At 28.4% G+C, this 20022-nt stretch overlaps 2 protein-coding genes across 2 annotated transcripts; both read left to right on the top strand.

Annotated features, from left to right (window-relative positions):
- Nucleotides 1-8102: 8102 nt before the first annotated feature.
- Nucleotides 8103-9911, top strand: LOC137816258 (large ribosomal subunit protein uL10). The gene is made up of 5 exons (XM_068619336.1): nucleotides 8103-8454; nucleotides 8582-8650; nucleotides 8867-8965; nucleotides 9068-9460; nucleotides 9670-9911. Exons 1-5 carry the CDS (start codon nucleotides 8197-8199, stop codon nucleotides 9802-9804), a joined length of 954 nt encoding a protein of 317 aa, XP_068475437.1. The 5' UTR covers nucleotides 8103-8196; the 3' UTR covers nucleotides 9805-9911.
- A 7390-nt stretch (nucleotides 9912-17301) lies between these two features.
- On the top strand, nucleotides 17302-19514 carry LOC137815061 (nematode resistance protein-like HSPRO2). The gene has a single exon (XM_068618091.1). It carries the CDS (start codon nucleotides 17868-17870, stop codon nucleotides 19365-19367), a length of 1500 nt encoding a protein of 499 aa, XP_068474192.1. The 5' UTR covers nucleotides 17302-17867; the 3' UTR covers nucleotides 19368-19514.
- Nucleotides 19515-20022: the final 508 nt, after the last annotated feature.

Raw genomic sequence — 20022 nt, 5'->3', positions numbered from 1 at the left:
ATGTTTGTTATTTAAATTGACATTTATAGTATAAATTTTAAAAATAACTACTTACCATTTAATTTGTGTTGTATTCTTTTTATGTAGTATAAATACACTGAATCCATGATATTTCATGTGATAGAGTTTCATTCTTAATTGATAAAGAAACTTATGTTTATTTGATATTTTATTTTAAAATATATATATTAAAATTCGTATAAAGAGAAATATATTATGAAATATTAAATGGATGATATATATATATATATATATATATATATTATTTAAACATGATAACTATGAATGTTACACTTGAACGGTTGGTTTGATATATTTGTATAAAATGAGCACAAAAGAGGATTATGTATAAAAAATAAATTTAAAATTGGTTAGTCATCATGATTATATTGTTAGTTATCATTTTAAATTTTTCTTCGAATACAATTGATAGAAAAGCTGTATATTGAAAATAGAATTATATTTAATAATTAGATTTTAATGATTTTAAATTCTTAATTGATTTTATTAACATAGTTAGTGGGTAGGGAAGCTTATTATCCATTAGTTTCATTTTGAATAACATAATTATTATCCAACATTCATTTCTGTTAAACATTTTTGTAAGACCTCTTGTTACAAACAAAGGAGGTAATAATGATGCGTGGGTCAGGTAAAAAAACTTGAACCTTATTATCTACAGTTCTTCCGTAAAGTTCGCAACCACACTCCACGCTGCTACACATGTTAGGAACCATCACTTTTACCAATCATCATTTTTTTTAAATTTAGTTTTTAAGAAAAACAAACTCAAATGAGTATAGTTTAAGTCAAAATTATCTCTTTAAATATAATTTTCATTTAATGGATCTAAATAAAAAATATAAATATATGAAAAAAAATATAAAAGTTAATATTTTTTTCATCTAACAAATTTATTTTGATCACTTAATTTTAAAAATCATTCAAATAAAGATTAGTGATCCCGTACGTGACTCTAGCTAAAGAAAAAACATTTTTTTTTACACATACTTTTAAGTGACACTTAAATCGCTTCACTCGAACATGAGAACAAATGTATTACCGGATAGTCAAGAAGATTTATATAATCGATTGGTCGAAAAAGTCAAATGACTCTTTTAATTCAAACACAGTTTGTAAACCCACAATTAATCGTAATTAATTCAGTTTAGTTGTAAATCGTGATTAAGGCACGATTGAGTCATCTTTTGGACCCACGAGTAGGCCATGACATTTAAGACTCATCCAAAAGATATAAATATCAAACGAGACCCAGTGCCAAAGGTAATTTTTCTCTCTCGACTCACCTGCACATTGTACTCAGACTAACTTGATCGTCAGAGTACCTTTACAAGTTTATCTAAGTGAAAAGAATAAACAATTAAAGACCACTACACTTAAAGACACTGAAAACCAAAAGGAAAAAAAAAAGAGTTCCTCTAATATTAACTCAACTTTGTAAAACACAATTTAATATTCCTCTAATATGAACTTAACCTTGTAAAACACAATTTAGTATTACGAAACTCCGTTGAGGAGCAAATAATAAAAAAATATATATTTATGTCTAATATGTATTCATTAAAATTACTCATTTGATATTCATTGCAATTTTTTCTATAAATATTAAATACAATCTTTTCAATCCTAATTATACCCACTTTTCAAATTGTAGACTTTTGATACTCGTTTTGTGTCTACGCAAGTATATCCCATCCATGTAAAAGAGAAATAGTTAAAGCTATAAATAATGTTTAGAAGTAGTAATTTATGGGAAAATTTCTCAAAGAAAAATATACTAGTATTATTTTATTTGAAATATCAAGGTAAATAAAAAATTTAAATTATTTAATTTCGTGTTTTAAAAAATATGAAAATAAATAAAATTTATAAATTATTCAAAATATTATATTATTTAATATCCTATTTAAATAACATATGAAATAATTAAATTTTTTAAATTATTCAAAAAAATTAAAAAAATTAAATATAAATTATTTAATTTTGTATTTAAAAAGAAAAATAAATAAAATTTTAAATTATTTAAAATCCTAAAAAATCTTAAATTAAAAATTATTTAATAACCGTATATTATATGGTAGCAAATGATACTTCAGATAATGATAGTCCATTTTAAAATGAGGAAGTAGTTTATGTTTAGAATTGTTGTCTTCTTTCATATATATATATAGATATATTTCGAGATATTGTGAGTTAGATATGATAGAAAATAGGAATGTTACATACATATAGTTGAAAAGAAAATGTATAGAGTTTTACTCACATATGGTATGAGTAAAGTTGAAAGTTAGAATGTGATATAATTATGTGTATAGGAAGGAAGAACACACAAGTTGTTGTGTGTATGAGAATTCTGAATTTGAAAGTACTCGATTCTGATTTGGTAGTTATGATTAGAGGAAAGATGAGTGGATGTATAAGAATATGATTGAAGTTGAGAGAGATAAAAGTGAGAAAATGAGTAGGATATAGGCTTTGGAAACGCCATACTAATACTTCATTTCTTTTCTTTCATCATGTTTGCCAATGGCTATCATTTTTCTTGCAGGAGCATGGCTGCCATGTAATCACTGCTTCACTCATTTCGATTCTTTCTTTCTTTTCAACCCTCTCCCCAAATTCTTAATATAATTATTTAATAATAATAATAATAATAATAGTGTTGGAAAGTCTTTTAAATGAAAATCTTATTTTATAACTCGATTTATAAAGTTGAGTTGGTTGGAGATACAAGTAGGTGTAAATCATGTTGGAAATTCCTCATCGATTAGATATTAGAGTTTTCATAATATATAAGTGGATGCAAATCTCACCTTATTGAGTCGGTTTTATGGGATTGAGTTAGGTTTCAAGTCTACTTCTTAACAAATTTTATCTTATAACTCGATTTGATAAAGTTGAGTTGGTTAGAGATTTTAAATTAACTAGAAATAAAAATATTTAATAATATATAAACGAATGCAAATTTCATCTCATCATAGTTTTATAAAATTAAATTAAACTTAAATTTCACTTTTTAATAAAATTAATTAAAAAATAAATTTCTCTTTGATAACAGTATGAGTGAAAATTAAAAATATGAAAACGTGTATTATTTTACATCTCAAAAAAATCTCTTTTAATTTTTTTATCATGTGTTTTAGGGTACGGGTTATCATTTTTCTATGACAAATAAAATTAATGTAAAGTTTTGTTGAAGAAAAAGTGCGTCACTTTAAACAATTTACATGTAATTACAAGAATACGAATATGTGATAATGACTTGGTTGTGGAAAATATTATTACCATCTTCTCTTCATTACTCATATACTACTTTTAGAGGAATATATTCAATTTGTGACCGCTTCAAATCAAACTTTGGCTTTTTTTTAATTTATGGAATTAAAATTATCGTTAAAATATATTAATTTTATTTAAATTTACATCTTGTGGTACAAATTATTTAAAATATTTATAAAAATCATTTGATTTTATTATATAATCTAATTTTTACATACTTTAAAATCAAATTTTCAGTTTATATTCTTAAAAATTACTGTTAAATAAACGTATTTTTATAGGTGATATTTATATGTTTAAGTGGAGAAGAATTATAGGATATAACAAAATTTACGCTTTAAATATTTAAAATAATTATTATTTATGATATGAACTCGATAGTTAATATAAAACAATGATGTATCAATTGGTGTTTAGATTTTTGTATTTTTATATTCAATAAATTTTTGCCACCACCTAAGACTAAAATTGAGAATTTATAAGAAAGAATTGCAGAAACTGAATCCGAGTGTTATCATATATTAGAACTATTATAAATAAAATACTGAGTTCGATCTAGCAGTGAGAGATTAAAGTAATACATGTGATGATATAAATTTCAATCTCAGTGTAACCATTGTAAAAAAAACTATTAGGAAGTAATAATTTCATATTAAAATTATTAAACCACAAAAAAATCATTAATGATGTGGGAACACAAGTGTTTTTTTTTATATAAATGTTAACAGGTAGATACTGATTAAAGAATTAGAAGATTTTTTTTAATTGAAATAAAAATGTTTTTTTTTTAACTTTTCTTTTATATTTTTTAATAAAAAAATATTTTAATTTCAATACAATATCTTTAGAGAATTTGGCAGTGAGAGTTTTTTATAATGTGAAAAATGTTATCTAAAGCACTCTATGATACCCCTAAAATGCTATAGGCTTGTAGGTTGTAGCCTCTCATTGCATGTGGGGGTGACCCCACCCACCACTGGAATTTTAGTTATAACCTATGTCTAAATACAATGGATTTAAATTTATATGACCTAAATATAAAATGACTTAATTAACTTCTTTATTTTATTTAATTTTAATTTGTTTTAAAAAAATTAACTAGATCGTAATAATGTGATTTCTTTTCAACTAATTTACTTGTATAATAAATAAATATTAATAATGTAAACTTATTTATTTTTCGGTTTGGTTTTATAAGGTTTGAAATTTGAAACATCAATTTTTATGAATACATACAGAGTAAAACTGACAACATTGGAATCCAAAGACTATGATTTAGTTACTATGAAAAGGGCATAAAATTCATGTTGTGGCTACCTCGAAGAACACAAAGAACTAAGGAAATTGTTCGAATATGAGTTGCAATGTAATACTATGATTATGATATATTTTGAAAAGTTTTAGCAGGGATTTTTTGAAGTGAAGGGAATAGTTACGTGGAGAGAAACTTGAAAGGAATCGAAATTGTGAAAAGTGAAGGTGTAGAAAGTGAAGATTCTTGGTCCAGTCCTGCTGCAACAAATTACTGATGCAACATATCAATGCAAAACGAACAATTGAAGATGGTCATTTCTTTTTCTTCTCTACTTTATTTATCCTTTAATTCCTCTCTTTGGTACCACTGTTTAACTTTTTCTAATTTATCACACAAATCTTCACTTAACACACTAATTTTTTTTAAAGCATTATAAAAGAATGAAGCCCATTTAAGTACGTACAAAAAACACTGAAACAAGATGCATTTTGGGCATTTTCTTCCTGCATCCCTAAATTTTTCTTCCTGCAGCCCCACGCGGTTGTGCAAAGACAAAACTGTCCCTTTATAAAACTGTACATTTATTTTTTTTGTATTTCAGATTATGAAATCCAGAAATTTTTCAGATTGGTGCTTCTGGTAAAATTTTGGATTGGCGCGTCCCATAATCTCCCGGATTGATGCTTCCGGTAGTACATGAATGACAGTGTTAATCCAAAATAAAAAAATGCAAAACATCCATAATTGAAAAAACTATTACAAATCCACCAATCCATAATTCAAAATATGCATTCTAGATTCAGAATTATAATTGAAAAAGTTCATTATGGATCTACCAATTTGTAATAGAAATTAGGCTTTTGAATTCAGTAATCCGAAAATCAACAATTTATGCAAACTTTGCTTTCGGAAAATCCTCTCACCAGAAAGCAACATACTTCAAGATTGATGAATCCATAGCACACTCCTAGATCCTGAATTCAAATAATAGGTGAAGGTTAGTTTCGAAATTTACAAAATTATGGAGGTGCAGGAAGAAAAATGTAGGGGTGCAGGAAGAAACTGCCTGCATTTTGTTGTTATCTTTTTTAGAGTTTTAATTTGGGCCGAAGTCATATTGGCAGTAAATTGGATCTAGGCCCATCACCAATATTCCAAGTGTTGTTTAGAACTCAGTAAGCTTGAGGGTTTCTCTATTTATAAGATCATAATCTATCCCTATCAATAAAATATAGAGATTCTCTTATTTAACTGTATTTTTTAATTAATTTTATTTTAATTTAACTGTATTTTTTATTAATTTTATTTTTATATTAATATTTATTTTATTATTTTATCTTGAAAATTTCAATTATTTTATTATTTTTATAAATATTTAATAATTAATTAATTATTTTTATAATTAATTTAAAACTGTTTTTTAATCTAATATTCTATCATGTTGTAAAAAGTCGTTATTAATTTTAAATTATATTATATACTAATAATTGTTTTTGCATCTATTTTTTTATTTATTTTTACTTTATAACTCTCATTAATAATATTTATATTTTAGATTATTTTAAATGATTTTTTTAATATCTATTAACACTAAAATGTGAAAGACAAATTTAGAAACTAAATATTGCAAATAGAAAATGAAGAATAATTGAATAAATACTTTACTTCTTTTAATTGAATGGAAAAATAAAAACATCTTAAATTTCAATATTTATTTAATGTCTTAGAATTTATTATGACAAAATCACAACATTGTAAATTACTGCTTTATTCTTTAAAGTTTATCATTAAAACTTTTAAGACACCAAATTTATGGTTAACTATTATCTTTGGCTATGTAAATTGTATGATATTTATAAATTGTCTGACATTTTATTTACCATATTACATGACATTTTATTTATCATATTACATGACATTTATAAATTGCATGACATTTGTGATATATAATTATTATGTTGGCTATTTTTTTTTTATCATACTTCACTTAGATGATTGATGTGTCTTATTTGTATTATATTTAAAAAGTTTAATAAGTATAATTATATATAAATGATAAAAAAAATCACTAGTTAATAATAATAATAATAATGTAGTTAGGGATTAATTTGTTTTTAGTCAGGATTAATTTGCTTTTCTGTTTCTAATTTACTCAAACAGGATTATAGAGGAGCAGTGAAATTTTCAAGGGCAGAAGTTATATTGGCAGCAAGTTGGACCATTACCAATATTTCAAAATATTGTTTTAGTTTTGGTGCTTTATTTGTAAATATTGAACAATAATCATCAACATTTTCACCATTTAGATTATTGTCTTTAACTGCAAACCATTTATTTTTCTATTTAATTTTTATATTAATATTTAATTTTATTTCATTATCTTGATATTATGTTATTTCTTATATTTTTTAAAAACAATTGGTCGTAGACGAGTTTTTTTTATATTTCACTTATTTTTTATTTTTAAATATTTATTAAATAAATAATTATTTTTATAATTAATTGAAAACTATTTTTTTTTTTAAAAACTAATATAGTGTGAACAGTTATCCATTTATATGGAATAGTTGGTCAAAAATCTTTATTTATTAAACGTGCTAACAGTTAACAGTTTATTAAACGTTAGACGTGGAAACATTCTTAAGCTGAAACCATTCTTCTTTTTATATCTTCGTCTTTCTTAAAATTATAGTTTTTATATTTTTTTATTATTTAGTTTAATTAACATTTTTTATTTAATTTTTAATATTAAACATAATTATATATAAATAATAAAAAAATCAGATACTATTTATTTAATTTTTAATATTAAACATAAATATATATAAATGATAAAAATAAAAAAATTGATGCGTATGTTTCCGGTAGTAATATTATACTTATTCTATATCTATATAAAGAGGATTTTTTTATTATAGCTGTATTTCTTTACACAGTTTTTTCATATTTTATTATTATATTAATATTTTATTTCGATTATTTTGCATTTTATAATTACTTAAGTTTTAAATTAAAAAAGAAGTTAATTGTAATCACTGCAATTTTTTTTTATAAAATTAGTAAATTTAAAATATGATTTTATTAACATTAATAGTTATTTTTAGTTGATCTTTTCATTAAAAAATAATTTAATTTTTTCTCTTTAATATATATATATATAAATTAATAATTGAATATTTAAAATATACATATATCTATATCTCATTTAAATAAATATAAATACACATGTAATAATAATAAAAATACAAAATACAAATAGAGACTTTTTTTTTCTGTATATAATAATAAAAAAATAAAAAAACAGAGACGTTGCCGCTAACAATTATAATGTAGTTACTAAGGGATCAATTTGTTGTTTTTCTGTTTCTCTGATTTAGTCAAAAAGCAGGATTGTAGGAGCAGTGAAGTCGTGGGCTATTTTAGAAACCAAGTGGGGTGCAGTTAAAGTGTGTATTCACATAACTTAGTATTGTACTTGCACTTCATTTCTAACAATTTCTTGTTCCTCTCAGATAGATTTGCACCCACCGTAGAGGAGGTTAAAGAGACGGCGGCGTTTCGCTGTCCACCTTGACTCAGCCCTAGCTAGCTAACTTTGTCTAGGTCCTCGCTCCTAGTAGAAGAACTAAGGTGCAACAACAATGGCGGTGAAACTCACGAAAGCGCAGAAGAAGATAGCGTACGATGCGAAGCTGTGTCGACTTCTGGATAACTACACCCAAATTCTGGTGGTGGCTGCGGACAACGTGGGATCCAACCAGCTTCAGAACATCCGACAGGGTCTACGTGGCGACTCCATTGTGCTCATGGGAAAGAACACCATGATGAAACGCTCTGTTAAACTCCATGCTGAGAGCACCGGCAACAATGCCTTCCTCAATCTTGTTCCACTTCTCGTGGTCAGTGCATGCTTTAACATTCTCACAATATCCTTACACTCATTAAAGCTTTCCGCTATTCTAACCATTCTAGACATAACCTTGTTCATTCATGATGTTTATATGTATATGTTTTTGGTTGAGTTAGGGTAATGTGGGGTTGATTTTCACCAAAGGTGACGTGAAGGAGGTTAGTGAAGTGGTGGCTAAATACAAGGTATACTCATTATCATTGTTTTCGTTTTTCATCCTTCCAATGCATCATTTCTCTTTCAAGTTTTAATGGTGCATTTTTCATTCATTACTGAACTTAACATCGTGGTTATGTATGAACGTTTGGTGTATACATTGCATAAAAAGTTTAGGTATAAAAGGTGGTGGTTTGTTATATATTGGCGTTTGAATTTTGTTGTATTGGAATGTGTGATTACAGGTGGGAGCTCCTGCTCGTGTTGGGTTGATTGCACCAATTGATGTTGTAGTTCCTCCAGGCAACACAGGGTTGGATCCATCTCAAACTTCTTTCTTCCAGGTTTCTGCGATCTTCTTCTTCTTCTTGGAAGAACCTGTTTATAATATACATATATAGTATGGTGTTCGTTTACATGAATTTGATACAAATATAAAATTTCAGGTGTTGAACATTCCTACCAAAATTAACAAGGGTACTGTGGAAATTATCACCCCTGTGGAACTCATTAGGAAGGGTGAGAAGGTGGGGTCTTCTGAGGCTGCACTGCTTTCGAAGCTTGCGATAAGGCCCTTCTCTTATGGCCTTGTTGTGGTTTCTGTCTATGACAACGGTTCGGTGTTTAGCCCTGCGGTTCTTAACCTCACTGATGATGACCTGGTTAATATGTTTGCTAATGGTGTTTCCATGGTTTCTTCACTGTCGTTGGCTATCTCCTACCCAACAATTGCAGCTGCACTACACATGTTCGCCAATTCCTATAAGAACGTCCTCGCTGTCGCAGTCGTAACAGAATATTCCTTCCCCGAGGCTGACGAGGTTAAGGAGTTCTTGAAGGTATATACTCTTCTAATATTTATGTCTTCAATGCCATTCAACAATTCAACATCAAGGATTTTCATAACATTTTAAAGATTATATGAATTTTTGTATACATCTATGTCTATGTTGTATTAGTGTTTGTGTTATATAGATTGCTGTAGAATTCATGAGATATTGTTTTCATTTTTAAACTTTGTGACTAACCGTTGAGACGATGATTGCAGGATCCTAGTAAATTTGCAGTAGCTGTTGTTGCCGCAACTGCTACTGATTCTGCTCCAGCGGCTGCTAAGGAGGAGGAAAAGAAGGAAGAACCAGAAGAATCTGATGATGACATGGGCTTCAGTTTGTTTGATTAAGTTGTATGGTTATATTCATTTTAGTTTAAAATTGCTGTCTGGTTTGGTAAAATAGATTTTTTCTTATGTAGGTGTTATTTTCTATTTTGATCATTCCTATTTTAGTTACTCTTTATAATAAATAATAGTGCTAGCACACACTATTTGAACCATTTTAAAGTAATTAGGAGTAGTTTAGTTTTATTTAATTTATTTTAATATAATGCAATTTATTATATTTAAATATTATATACGACTACATCGAAACAATTTTAAAATTCAGATTAAAAATAACGACTATCTAGTTGGTAAATATTTTCGTTTTTGTCTTTTAAAAATATATAAATAAATTAAAAGTATCAGTTATAATGTATTTTGTATTCTAATGCTGTGAAACTTTTGCCTGCCATACCACAGTTTGATTTGATTTCATTTTCGGTCTTAACATTTAGCATAATTAGACAATATTTTTAACTGTGAATTACATTAAAAATTTAAAAACTTTTTTGAACATTATTAAGAGACTTTATTTTCGACATGTTCTTGAATTATAATTAAAACGTAAAGTTCTTAGTTTTTGAACACCTTCACTATTGACATTAATCTAGATAGTTTAATTTTTTTTAGTTATTCCCATAGTCTTGTTACTTTTACATAATGACTCATAAAAAGATATAAAAAAATAAATTATTTTTTATAGATTAAAATTAATTTGTATATAAATTAAAAATAAAAATTTAGAGAACTTATATGAAATAACTTATAGAAATCGATTTACGGATGAATTTATTTTATTTTACGAAGAATTTTTTATTTAAAATATTATAAGGAAATGCCGCAATTATTGTAATTTGTTTTTCAATGACTTTCCTTCATTAATATAATCTTGCTTGAATAGAGTCAAATTACTATGAATAATACTACTATTTTTAGAATATTTTAAAAATAATTTTGATAGACTAATTTAATAAAAAAACAATTTTATATTATTGATGTTGCTGTAGCATTGCCATATTTTCTTATTTGCCGCCGGTGTTCGTTTGGATTAAGGTATATTAGAGTGGATATGTGAGAAAAGTTTATTGAAGTTTGTGTATGATAGGATGGTTGTTAGGAGATTTTTATTTTTTTTAAATTGTATAAAATGTAAGTTTACAAATTTACCCTTTAAAAAAAAAATTCACAAATCAAATCAAAACTAAAATTAACTTTTATTTTTATTTTTGTTAATATTATTATTTAATAAATTTATTTTAATTATTATTAAATATGTAATTTATATTTATATTTATTGTTATTGTTATTTTTTATATTTAATACTATTATTATATAAATTATCCTTTGTTATAAATAATTATATTTATTATTATTATTAATAATATTATTAAATAATTTTATAATATCAAGGGTAATATAATCAATTCACATCATCTATGTGACTTTCTTGGCAAATCTTTGGACACCAGTGAAGATGAAAAAATATGTTTCAGCACGTTTCTTCGCTCGCCAATACACAGAAATCAGTGGAAACAAACGCAAATAATCTGTGTCTTTCTTTCTTCGAATACAACCAGAAACAAACACAACCTAAAACTGGTAGTGATAAACCACGGCTACAAATTCAGCAGCAGATAGATTAACAAAAAAGAGGTTAAAAATAAAATATTCATTTTATTTTTCTTGTAGATTTTAAATTTAATTTAAATGCATCTAATGTAAATAATTGCTTTAATCATGTCACTTTGCATAAAATATTACCGCTGAATTTTGTAATAAATACTTACAAATTATGTGCTTTGTGTTTATTTTTTAAAATTTATTTATTCAATAAAATATATAAGTCATTTATGCTTTTTATTATACATTTATTAAGGAAGTGAATATTTTGAAATTTGTGAAGTTTATAAGTGTTTATCTTAAAATAACTTCTAATTGATTATATTATTATTGGATGAAACAAAACATATGTATGAAAAAAATTATAACACATAACAAGTAGATATCAATATAAAAAGAAATAACAGGTTAACCACATCATAACACAAAATTATAAAAAGAATTTGTTTTTATTTACCTTACCTTATCTTTTAGTTAACTTTTTATGAGCAAAATAATAAATAAATTAAGAATTTTAAGAACATTTCAACTCATTTTAGAAAAATAATAAATATTTGAATAAAGTTTTTGTAGAAATATTTAGAAAGAAAGTGATCCATGTATATCTGTTAGTAAAAGTAGAGGTGGATTAGAATGAGAATATCTGTGGTTGTGTCACCCAACAGCCAACTGGGAAAGAAAGGGACTGAAAATGAGAGCACAATGGTTCCAAAAGTCAGTGCAACAAATCATTCTCATCGTCCCTGCATTTTGAATTTTGAACCAAAATCACATTAACAACTTACACATGGAGAATGTACCACCAATCATGCCAACATTATCTTTCTTTCCAACACCAAAACAAACCATCTTAGAATTTTTTCAACATTTAGACTACAGGATTGTTGACATACATAAAATGTAGATAATTATGAAAATATGTATCACCGACACTAATACCACACGAATAGAAACACAAAGATATACAAATCTGTATATTATATAATTATAAATTGATAATAAAAATTTATATAAACAATTATTTTTAAAAAATTAAAGCACGAACAGAGATGAATTTCTAAACCTCATGTTATACAATAATATTTCATAATAAACGTGTTAAAATGAGTAGACGACATTTTTTGAAGTGGTAGTAGATGACGGCTACCTATAGTATTGCCTCATCTATTGATACACATGGATTCAGAGTCCCATGTAGTCCGCCACAAAACATGCTTCTTTCTCATCATTTACACGCTTTCTTTCGATGTCAACCTACTCAAACTACCATACATCATCATTTCCTTTATCCTTATCAAAACCATAATAAACAAATCATAATCTCCAAATTATTATATTATACACACACATGCTTTTGTAACAGAAAAACCCTTAAAACCATTTGTTACTTCGTATCATCACAGATCAAAATCAAATTATTTTGTATCAACTAATTGGTACAAATTTTATGAATCCGTGTTTGTGTTTATCACCTTTTTTTGCTTAACAGTTTATGGTACACAGGCAAAATATCTGCTATATATACTTTACTTTACTCACAGCCCAATAACAATCAAGTGACACGTGGAAGCATCCTGTGATGCAGTTGTGAACTGTAACAGTCTAGTGACACGTGGAAGCATCCTGTGGTGCAGTTGTGAACCGCCCGAGCGACCTGATGTGTCTACCTTTGACCGACAGCGTGAGTGGACCGCCACGTCTCACAATTTATTCTTGTAACGGTCGACTCCGTCCATTCACAATTTTGTTTAGGCTGGATTTTTTTTTTTTCTAATAAGTCGACAGATATTTTATTTATTTTAAATATAATTATTATTCTATAAATCATATTCACTTTTAAATACATGGATACGTGATCATAGTTCATTTAAATTAATTTCTCTGAATGAATCTAATTTTAGTGCTATAGTTATTTTCAGTTTTGTTAATGGTAGGCAATTCTTTGTTATTTTAGTTTGAATGGATATAAAAGCACAAATATGTTTGGATCTGATTTAAATAACAAACAGTAGTTATTCTGTACCTCCTAACATATAAGACCTGTATTTTTTTTTACCAGACATGATAATAAAGATTTGGTTAATGAAAAGTTAAAAATGTTAGACGCTAGTTAACTATATGCTGAGTGCCTAATTTCAGGTATAGACTTGAAATTATGGAAGGATATAAATGATTTATTTCTAATATTTAACACGATTATTGAAAAATTATATATTTCTTCATATATTATATATTATATGATCAATTAGACTAAAGTGTTCATTTAAGGGCAGAAAGATATTAGTCTTCTCGTGGTAATACTATTATTAGTTTTCAATTTTTAAAAATATTATGATATGATATTTAAGTTAGTATTACAAATATAGCTATTGTTGGTAATACATATTTTTTTTCATAAAGAATATTTATCTTTATTAGTTTACATACTAATATGATCATAATGAATCTTGAGTGTAGACTGATATAGTATTAATTATTATGTTAATATTAGTATTAAGACAAGATGCTTATAATAATTAAGTTAAGTACATATTAAGAGATATAATTTACTTCTAAATATTAAGTTTGGGCGATATTAATAGTGGATATTCACTTGGTAAAGATAGTAGATAAAGTAAATAGTGAAGAATCTTAAGAAAAAGTAGTGATTAACTATGTAATGACAGTGCATTGAGCTATATAATATTACAAAAACTCAGAATGGGAGGGATCCAGCTGTGCAAGCTGCAAAGGAGAAATTGAAATTGGAATTATAGAAACATCATTTTCAGAAGTCAAAAGATGAAGATAGTTGTCAGAGTGGGACATGGCTGGTTAGATGCATGAAAGAAAATTTGTGTTGTTCAATCTTCTATAGAGTGTTTTATTTAAATTGTTTATGTTTTTTTTTATTCGTTAAAGAGACAACTTAATTGAGTTTCTCCAATTTCATCTTCTTAAACCCTAAATCATAAAAAAGACGGTTAAAACTTAAAAACGAATCAACACCATGTTAAAAGAAGAAGGAAACTTCACCCTCAAAACGTAAATCTCAGTGTTTAATCTAGATTCATGAAAAGAAAGTGGCAGACAGAACAGAATGATCTATTTAATTTAAATATGTGATTTTTTATTATTTAAATTTAAAAAAAATTATTAAATAACAACTAATTTAGAGATAAAAAAATAACTAATTAATTATATTGACTAAATTATATATTATGTTATAAATAAAAGACTATTGATATTTAAAGTGGTTTTATTATTAATAGAAAAATTTAAAGTAATATCTAAATTGATATTTAATATTAGTATCAAAGTTTTAACTTCTAGCTATTTTATATTTTAAATTAATCTCGAGTTAGATAAGTAATGTCGTATATTTAGATGGTAGTCTTTTTAATATATGTTTTAGATTATTAGTACCAAAGTTTTAACTACCAACTATTTTATATTTTAAATTAATCTTGAGTTAGATGAGTGATGTCGTACATCTGGATGATGTCTTTTTTCTAAGGTATGTTTTAGATTATTTTTTGTTTGAGCAAAAGTAATTCATTATAAAGCTTAGAAGTTTCAAAGATAAAATTAAATGCATTGAGTATAAAATGTTTAGGAAAATACAAGGCATGAATTTAAGGTCAAAATATAGAAGATAGAAGATGGGACAACGATCTGATTAACACACTCATAATTTGAAGGTTATATATTGTTCAAACCTGGTGTATCTTTAATTTACCTGTAAGTTGTTGACCGACATGTAAGAGTCATGTAAGAACAAGATACAATAGTTATATCTATTTAGTAACTAAATTTGGATAATATCGTTAAAACATTTAAACTATTTTAATACGAATCATTATGATTTTAAAGAAGTGTAATTAGTAATAAATGTGATGAATGGAAACTAAAAAAAACATGGTATGGATTATAACAAAGGAGTAGATAAATATGAGATTATAAAAATTAGTGACAAAAAGTAATATGGTGTCATAAATTTCAATTATATAGGTCTCAAAACCTTGGTTGTATGATGTCATGGATAAATCCGATTGAAAATGATTTTGATAGAATAAGAGTTGATTTTAGATAAATATATAATTGAAGATGAAACAAACATTTAATAAAAAGAACTCTTTAATTTTTTTTTTCATATTCAAGATAATTTTAATACAATATTAAAATATTATAAAAAGTATAAAAGTAGTATTTTATAATAAATAAAGACTAAAAACAGTATAGATAAAGAAGGAAGAATAAGAAATCAATAGAACTATAACATGTGAGAAAATTGAAAGGGGAAAAAGAAACTCAAACTACAAATCCTTATGTTTCTGGCTAATTTAAGATACAACCTTTCGTTTTAACTACGAAAGTTGTGAACTAATCTTTAATTGTAAATGAATACTGATTAACCTTTTTGGTCATCATATGCCAGTTGTTCTGCATGGGAGAACGCCCAGTTTAATCGGTGTAATGTACTTCAAATTTATGTCGTTTTTATCGTAAATGGTTTTTTTTATGCATTATAAAAGGTGAAAAGTGGCGGCTACTGAGATATTTTCTGACGCATGACAAAGTTGGCGAATTCCACCGATAGTTCTTGCTAAAGAAATTATCCACGCTGATGAAATCTTTTTATGATTGTTATTCAGTTTTTTTTTAATCGAGCCTCTTCTTTTAATTACGTTTTTTATTCATAATATTTAAATATAAAATATTATTAATTGAAACAAATTTAATAGCTAAAACAGTGTGTTGGAGAAAATAAGCAGTGGATGTGGTGGAGTGTGGGCGCCGTCGTTTTCCCAGAAAGCACGGCCAAATTGGGCAGTTTGTGACAAAGAAACTTCACTCATCTCTACCAAAATAACCATTCGCATTCTGCGTATCTAGTCTTCTCCTACATTTCCCTACTCTTTAAGGAATGCACACTATACACATATATATATATATATGTATGTATGTATAGTTACTGTGTATCTACCCAAAGAAAGTCTTCGTGCATATTACTTAAGACTGAGTTAAAGTAAGTTCATGAATTAGGCCACTGTGTAAGAACAACAGTGAAATTTCTTATTCTTATTATTATTATTATTATTATCTGTCAGATTGGAAAGGAGTCTGATCACAGCATTTATGCCAGACCTGTTTATTACTTTATGAATTCTTTTTTAATCTAGATTCAAAGTGTTTTTAGTTACTTGTTTTTGTCTCCAATGAAACGCAACAGTATTATTACGTAATTGTTAAAAATGGTGATTAGTAAAAGGTTGTTCATTTGTTAAAGTCTTTCAAGTTTTACAAACAAAAAATAGGTCGAAAAATGAATATTACAAGTGATAAACAAAGTTTTATGACAAAAATAATTATTAATAGAAGTTAAGAAACATTTCACAGTTATCGAAAAAAGAAGCTAAATTTGATTATTTATTTAGTTTTTGGAGAAATATTAGTTTGATTGTCCATGGCGTATCTCGATATTAACACAGTATATGTGAGTGAGATATAGCATGTAAATACAGAAGTTAGAATCATTGGTCGATATAGAGACATAGGGTTTAAAGTCTACAGAGTCTCTCACTCTGCAGCATCAAGGACATGAAGAGACTATAGATAATGAGATTTATTAATAACTTTAGAGATCAACAACCTCTATTAAAGTACAAAAAACACAGGGATAATATAAGTTTTTAAATGAGTCTGAGAGTAGATGACCAAGTTAATCCTTAATAACGTTACTACGGAGTATAGAAACAATTTTTTTTTTAATTTGTTAACTTCTCTTATCTAAAATAATTCCTAAAGTCAAAATCAATTTTAATTAATTATGAAATAAAATTCATTATACCTACAATTTTTTATTGACCATCTTAAATTCAATTGGACTTTTATTTTTTTTCCTTAATATTCTTTAAACATATTTTACTTTTGGACCTATTTAATGAACTTTATTATTTTTTATTTAATTTTTCAATTTTACTGTTAATTTTTCTACGTTTTGGTCAATCTTTCTCCCTTTTGAACCTTTTGGTCTAGAGAGTAGATTAATTATACATAAATAAGTATGAATTTGAAAAGGTAAAAATGATAGAAATGAAGAATAAAAAAGGAGATTGATATGATAATTTTAGAAATGAATTGAGAAGGATATTAGGGCGAACCGAGCGCCGAATGATTGGGCACAGAAGAAGAGGAGTGTGAAAAAGCGGTGGGTGGGGAAACCAAACGCTGCCTTCCAACGCGTGCCGTAACTTGGAGTAAGCACCAGTTTCCCATTTGAGAGTTGAAAGTAAACGGAGAGCCTCTTCAGTTTTGGATAAGCTTCAATTTTGCATTGCCGCTCCCTCTTTCCCACAAGATAAATATCGCCCCCTCTCCTTAATTAATCTTCAAATTAATATATTCTTTATCCTAAACCACTTTCCGTAATTTTAAATCATTTTAAAACCACCGCGACTTTCTTCTCCTTATTATTCTTCTTCTTCATGCCCCCAACATTCCCAGTCCACACGTCTTTCAAATTTCACAACTCCATCACTCCTCTCCTTCCTTCCATATATATACCCTTCAATCTTCCTTCCCCGTTTCAATTCCTCATCACAACACAACAACAACAACACAAAACTCCCAAAATGGTTGATTTACATTGGAAATCAAAGATGCCCGCTTCCGACATGTCTTCCAAATCTCCAAAACTCTCGCTCTCCGCCAACTCCTTACCCTCTTTGCACCTTCCCTTCCGCACCACAGACATATCTCCCGCTGCACCTTCACTCTGTGCTGCATACGATTACTATCTCTCTCTTCCACAACTCAGAGCCCTTTGGAATTCAATAGACTTTCCCAATTGGACCAACGAACCAATTTTGAAACCTGCCTTGCATGCTTTGGAAGTCACTTTCCGTTTTCTTTCCATTGCTTTCTCCGATACCAGGCCTCATTCCAACCGAAGAGAATGGAAACGTACCATAGAGTCCCTCGCTGTTCATCAGATAGAGATCATAGCCATGCTGTGCGAAGACGAGGAGTACAATTCTCAGACACGTGGCGCCGTCCCAACCGCTGATCTCACTCTAGATACCACCAACAGAAGCTACAGCGAGGCCAGTCTTCTTCCGCGGCTTGCCACGTGGTACAAATCCAAGGACGTGGCGCAGAGGATTCTTCTCACCGTGGAATGCCAAATGAGGAGGTGTAGCTACACCCTAGGGTTGGGAGAGTCGAACCAGGCGGGGAAACCGAGCCTGCTCTACGATCGCGTCTGCAAACCAAATGAAATCCACGCGCTCAAGACCACGCCTTACGACGAGCGCGTGGAGAACCACGAGAACCACGCGGTGCATGCCACGCTCCAGATCGCGGAGTCCTGGATCCACGCGTCGCGGAAGCTTCTTGAGAGGATCGGCGATGCTATCGTCTCCAGGAGGTTGGAGCAGGCGGCGCAGGACTGCCACGCGGTGGAGCGCATCTGGAAGCTTCTCGCGGAGGTGGAGGATCTCCACCTGATGATGGATCCGGACGAATTCTTGCGTTTGAAGAACCAGCTCTCGGTGCGCTCGTCGAGCGGCGAAACGGCGTCTTTCTGCTTCAGATCGAAGGAATTGGTGGAACTGACGAAAATGTGCAGAGATCTGAGGCACAGGGTGCCGGAGATATTGGAGGTGGAGGTGGATCCGAAGGGAGGACCGAGGATTCAAGAAGCGGCGATGAAACTGTACGTCTCGAAGATCGCGTTCGAGAAGGTTCACGTGTTGCAGGCGATGCAGGCGATTGAAGCGGCGATGAAGAGGTTCTTCTACGCGTATAAGCAAGTTTTGACGGTGGTGATGGGGAGTTCGGAGGCTAACGGCAACCGAGTTGGACTGAGTTGCGAGTCGGGTGACTCGTTGACTCAGTTATTCCTTGAACCGACGTACTTTCCAAGCTTGGATGCCGCCAAGACTTTCCTTGGTTACTTCTGGGATAATAGCGATAACAAGTGTTAGATCTCATCACCAACACACTTTCATCTTCGTGTAATTCACAAAAACTAAATTTGTAATTTAGAAATTCTTTTTTTCTTTTTAAAGAAAATTATATTTTGTAACGGGCTTCGTCGGTCTAAATTATATACCAAATTATTTTTCGACAAATGATTCTGCTTCGTTAATTTCTTTGGAATGAAATACAGAACTTCAAAAATGAAAATTGGAATAATTTCGCGAATACATTTTTTATTTATTTTAAGTAATGTTGAAACTATCGACTTATAGTCTGAGTTTAGTTTTGATTTATAAAAACTATTTTAGTCATTCCAAAACTTAAAATTATTAATTCTTATTTCAAAAGTTGATTACCAGGTGGATAAATGTCGCTTAAGATGTTGTGACTGTGTTTTATATTGTAATGAATGATAATTATGATCATGTTTGCCTATTAAATCAGAACGTGGCTCCCATTTTACTCTTAACATTATAAGATTTTATTACTCTTTTATGAAAATGGATTGAGTAGATGTTGATTATGATATTGGCAAAGGCAACTAGACCCACCAAACATGGAAAAAAAAAAGCCGCCAGCTAAAGAAACTCGTAGGAAACAAACCAAGTCATGGTTTCGGTTGAAGGTTCCAAGAATGTTTCCAAGTTCAAATTTAGTCAA

Source organism: Phaseolus vulgaris, chromosome 1, assembly GCF_000499845.2.
Source record: "Phaseolus vulgaris cultivar G19833 chromosome 1, P. vulgaris v2.0, whole genome shotgun sequence".
NCBI classification, from domain to species: domain Eukaryota; kingdom Viridiplantae; phylum Streptophyta; class Magnoliopsida; order Fabales; family Fabaceae; genus Phaseolus; species Phaseolus vulgaris.
Note: the sequence above shows the minus strand (reverse complement) of the source record. Positions and strands in the feature narration are given on the sequence as shown.

Excerpts from the sequence above, each read along its gene's own strand:
- LOC137816258 (XM_068619336.1), top strand. The coding sequence starts at position 8,197 with ATGGCGGTGAAACTCACGAAAGCGCAGAAGAAGATAGCGTACGATGCG. Across the intron at positions 8,455-8,581 it reads ATCTTGTTCCACTTCTCGTG|GGTAATGTGGGGTTGATTTT; the intron begins GTCAGTGCATGC and ends TGGTTGAGTTAG. Across the intron at positions 8,651-8,866 it reads AAGTGGTGGCTAAATACAAG|GTGGGAGCTCCTGCTCGTGT; the intron begins GTATACTCATTA and ends GTGTGATTACAG.
- LOC137815061 (XM_068618091.1), top strand. The coding sequence starts at position 17,868 with ATGCCCCCAACATTCCCAGTCCACACGTCTTTCAAATTTCACAACTCC.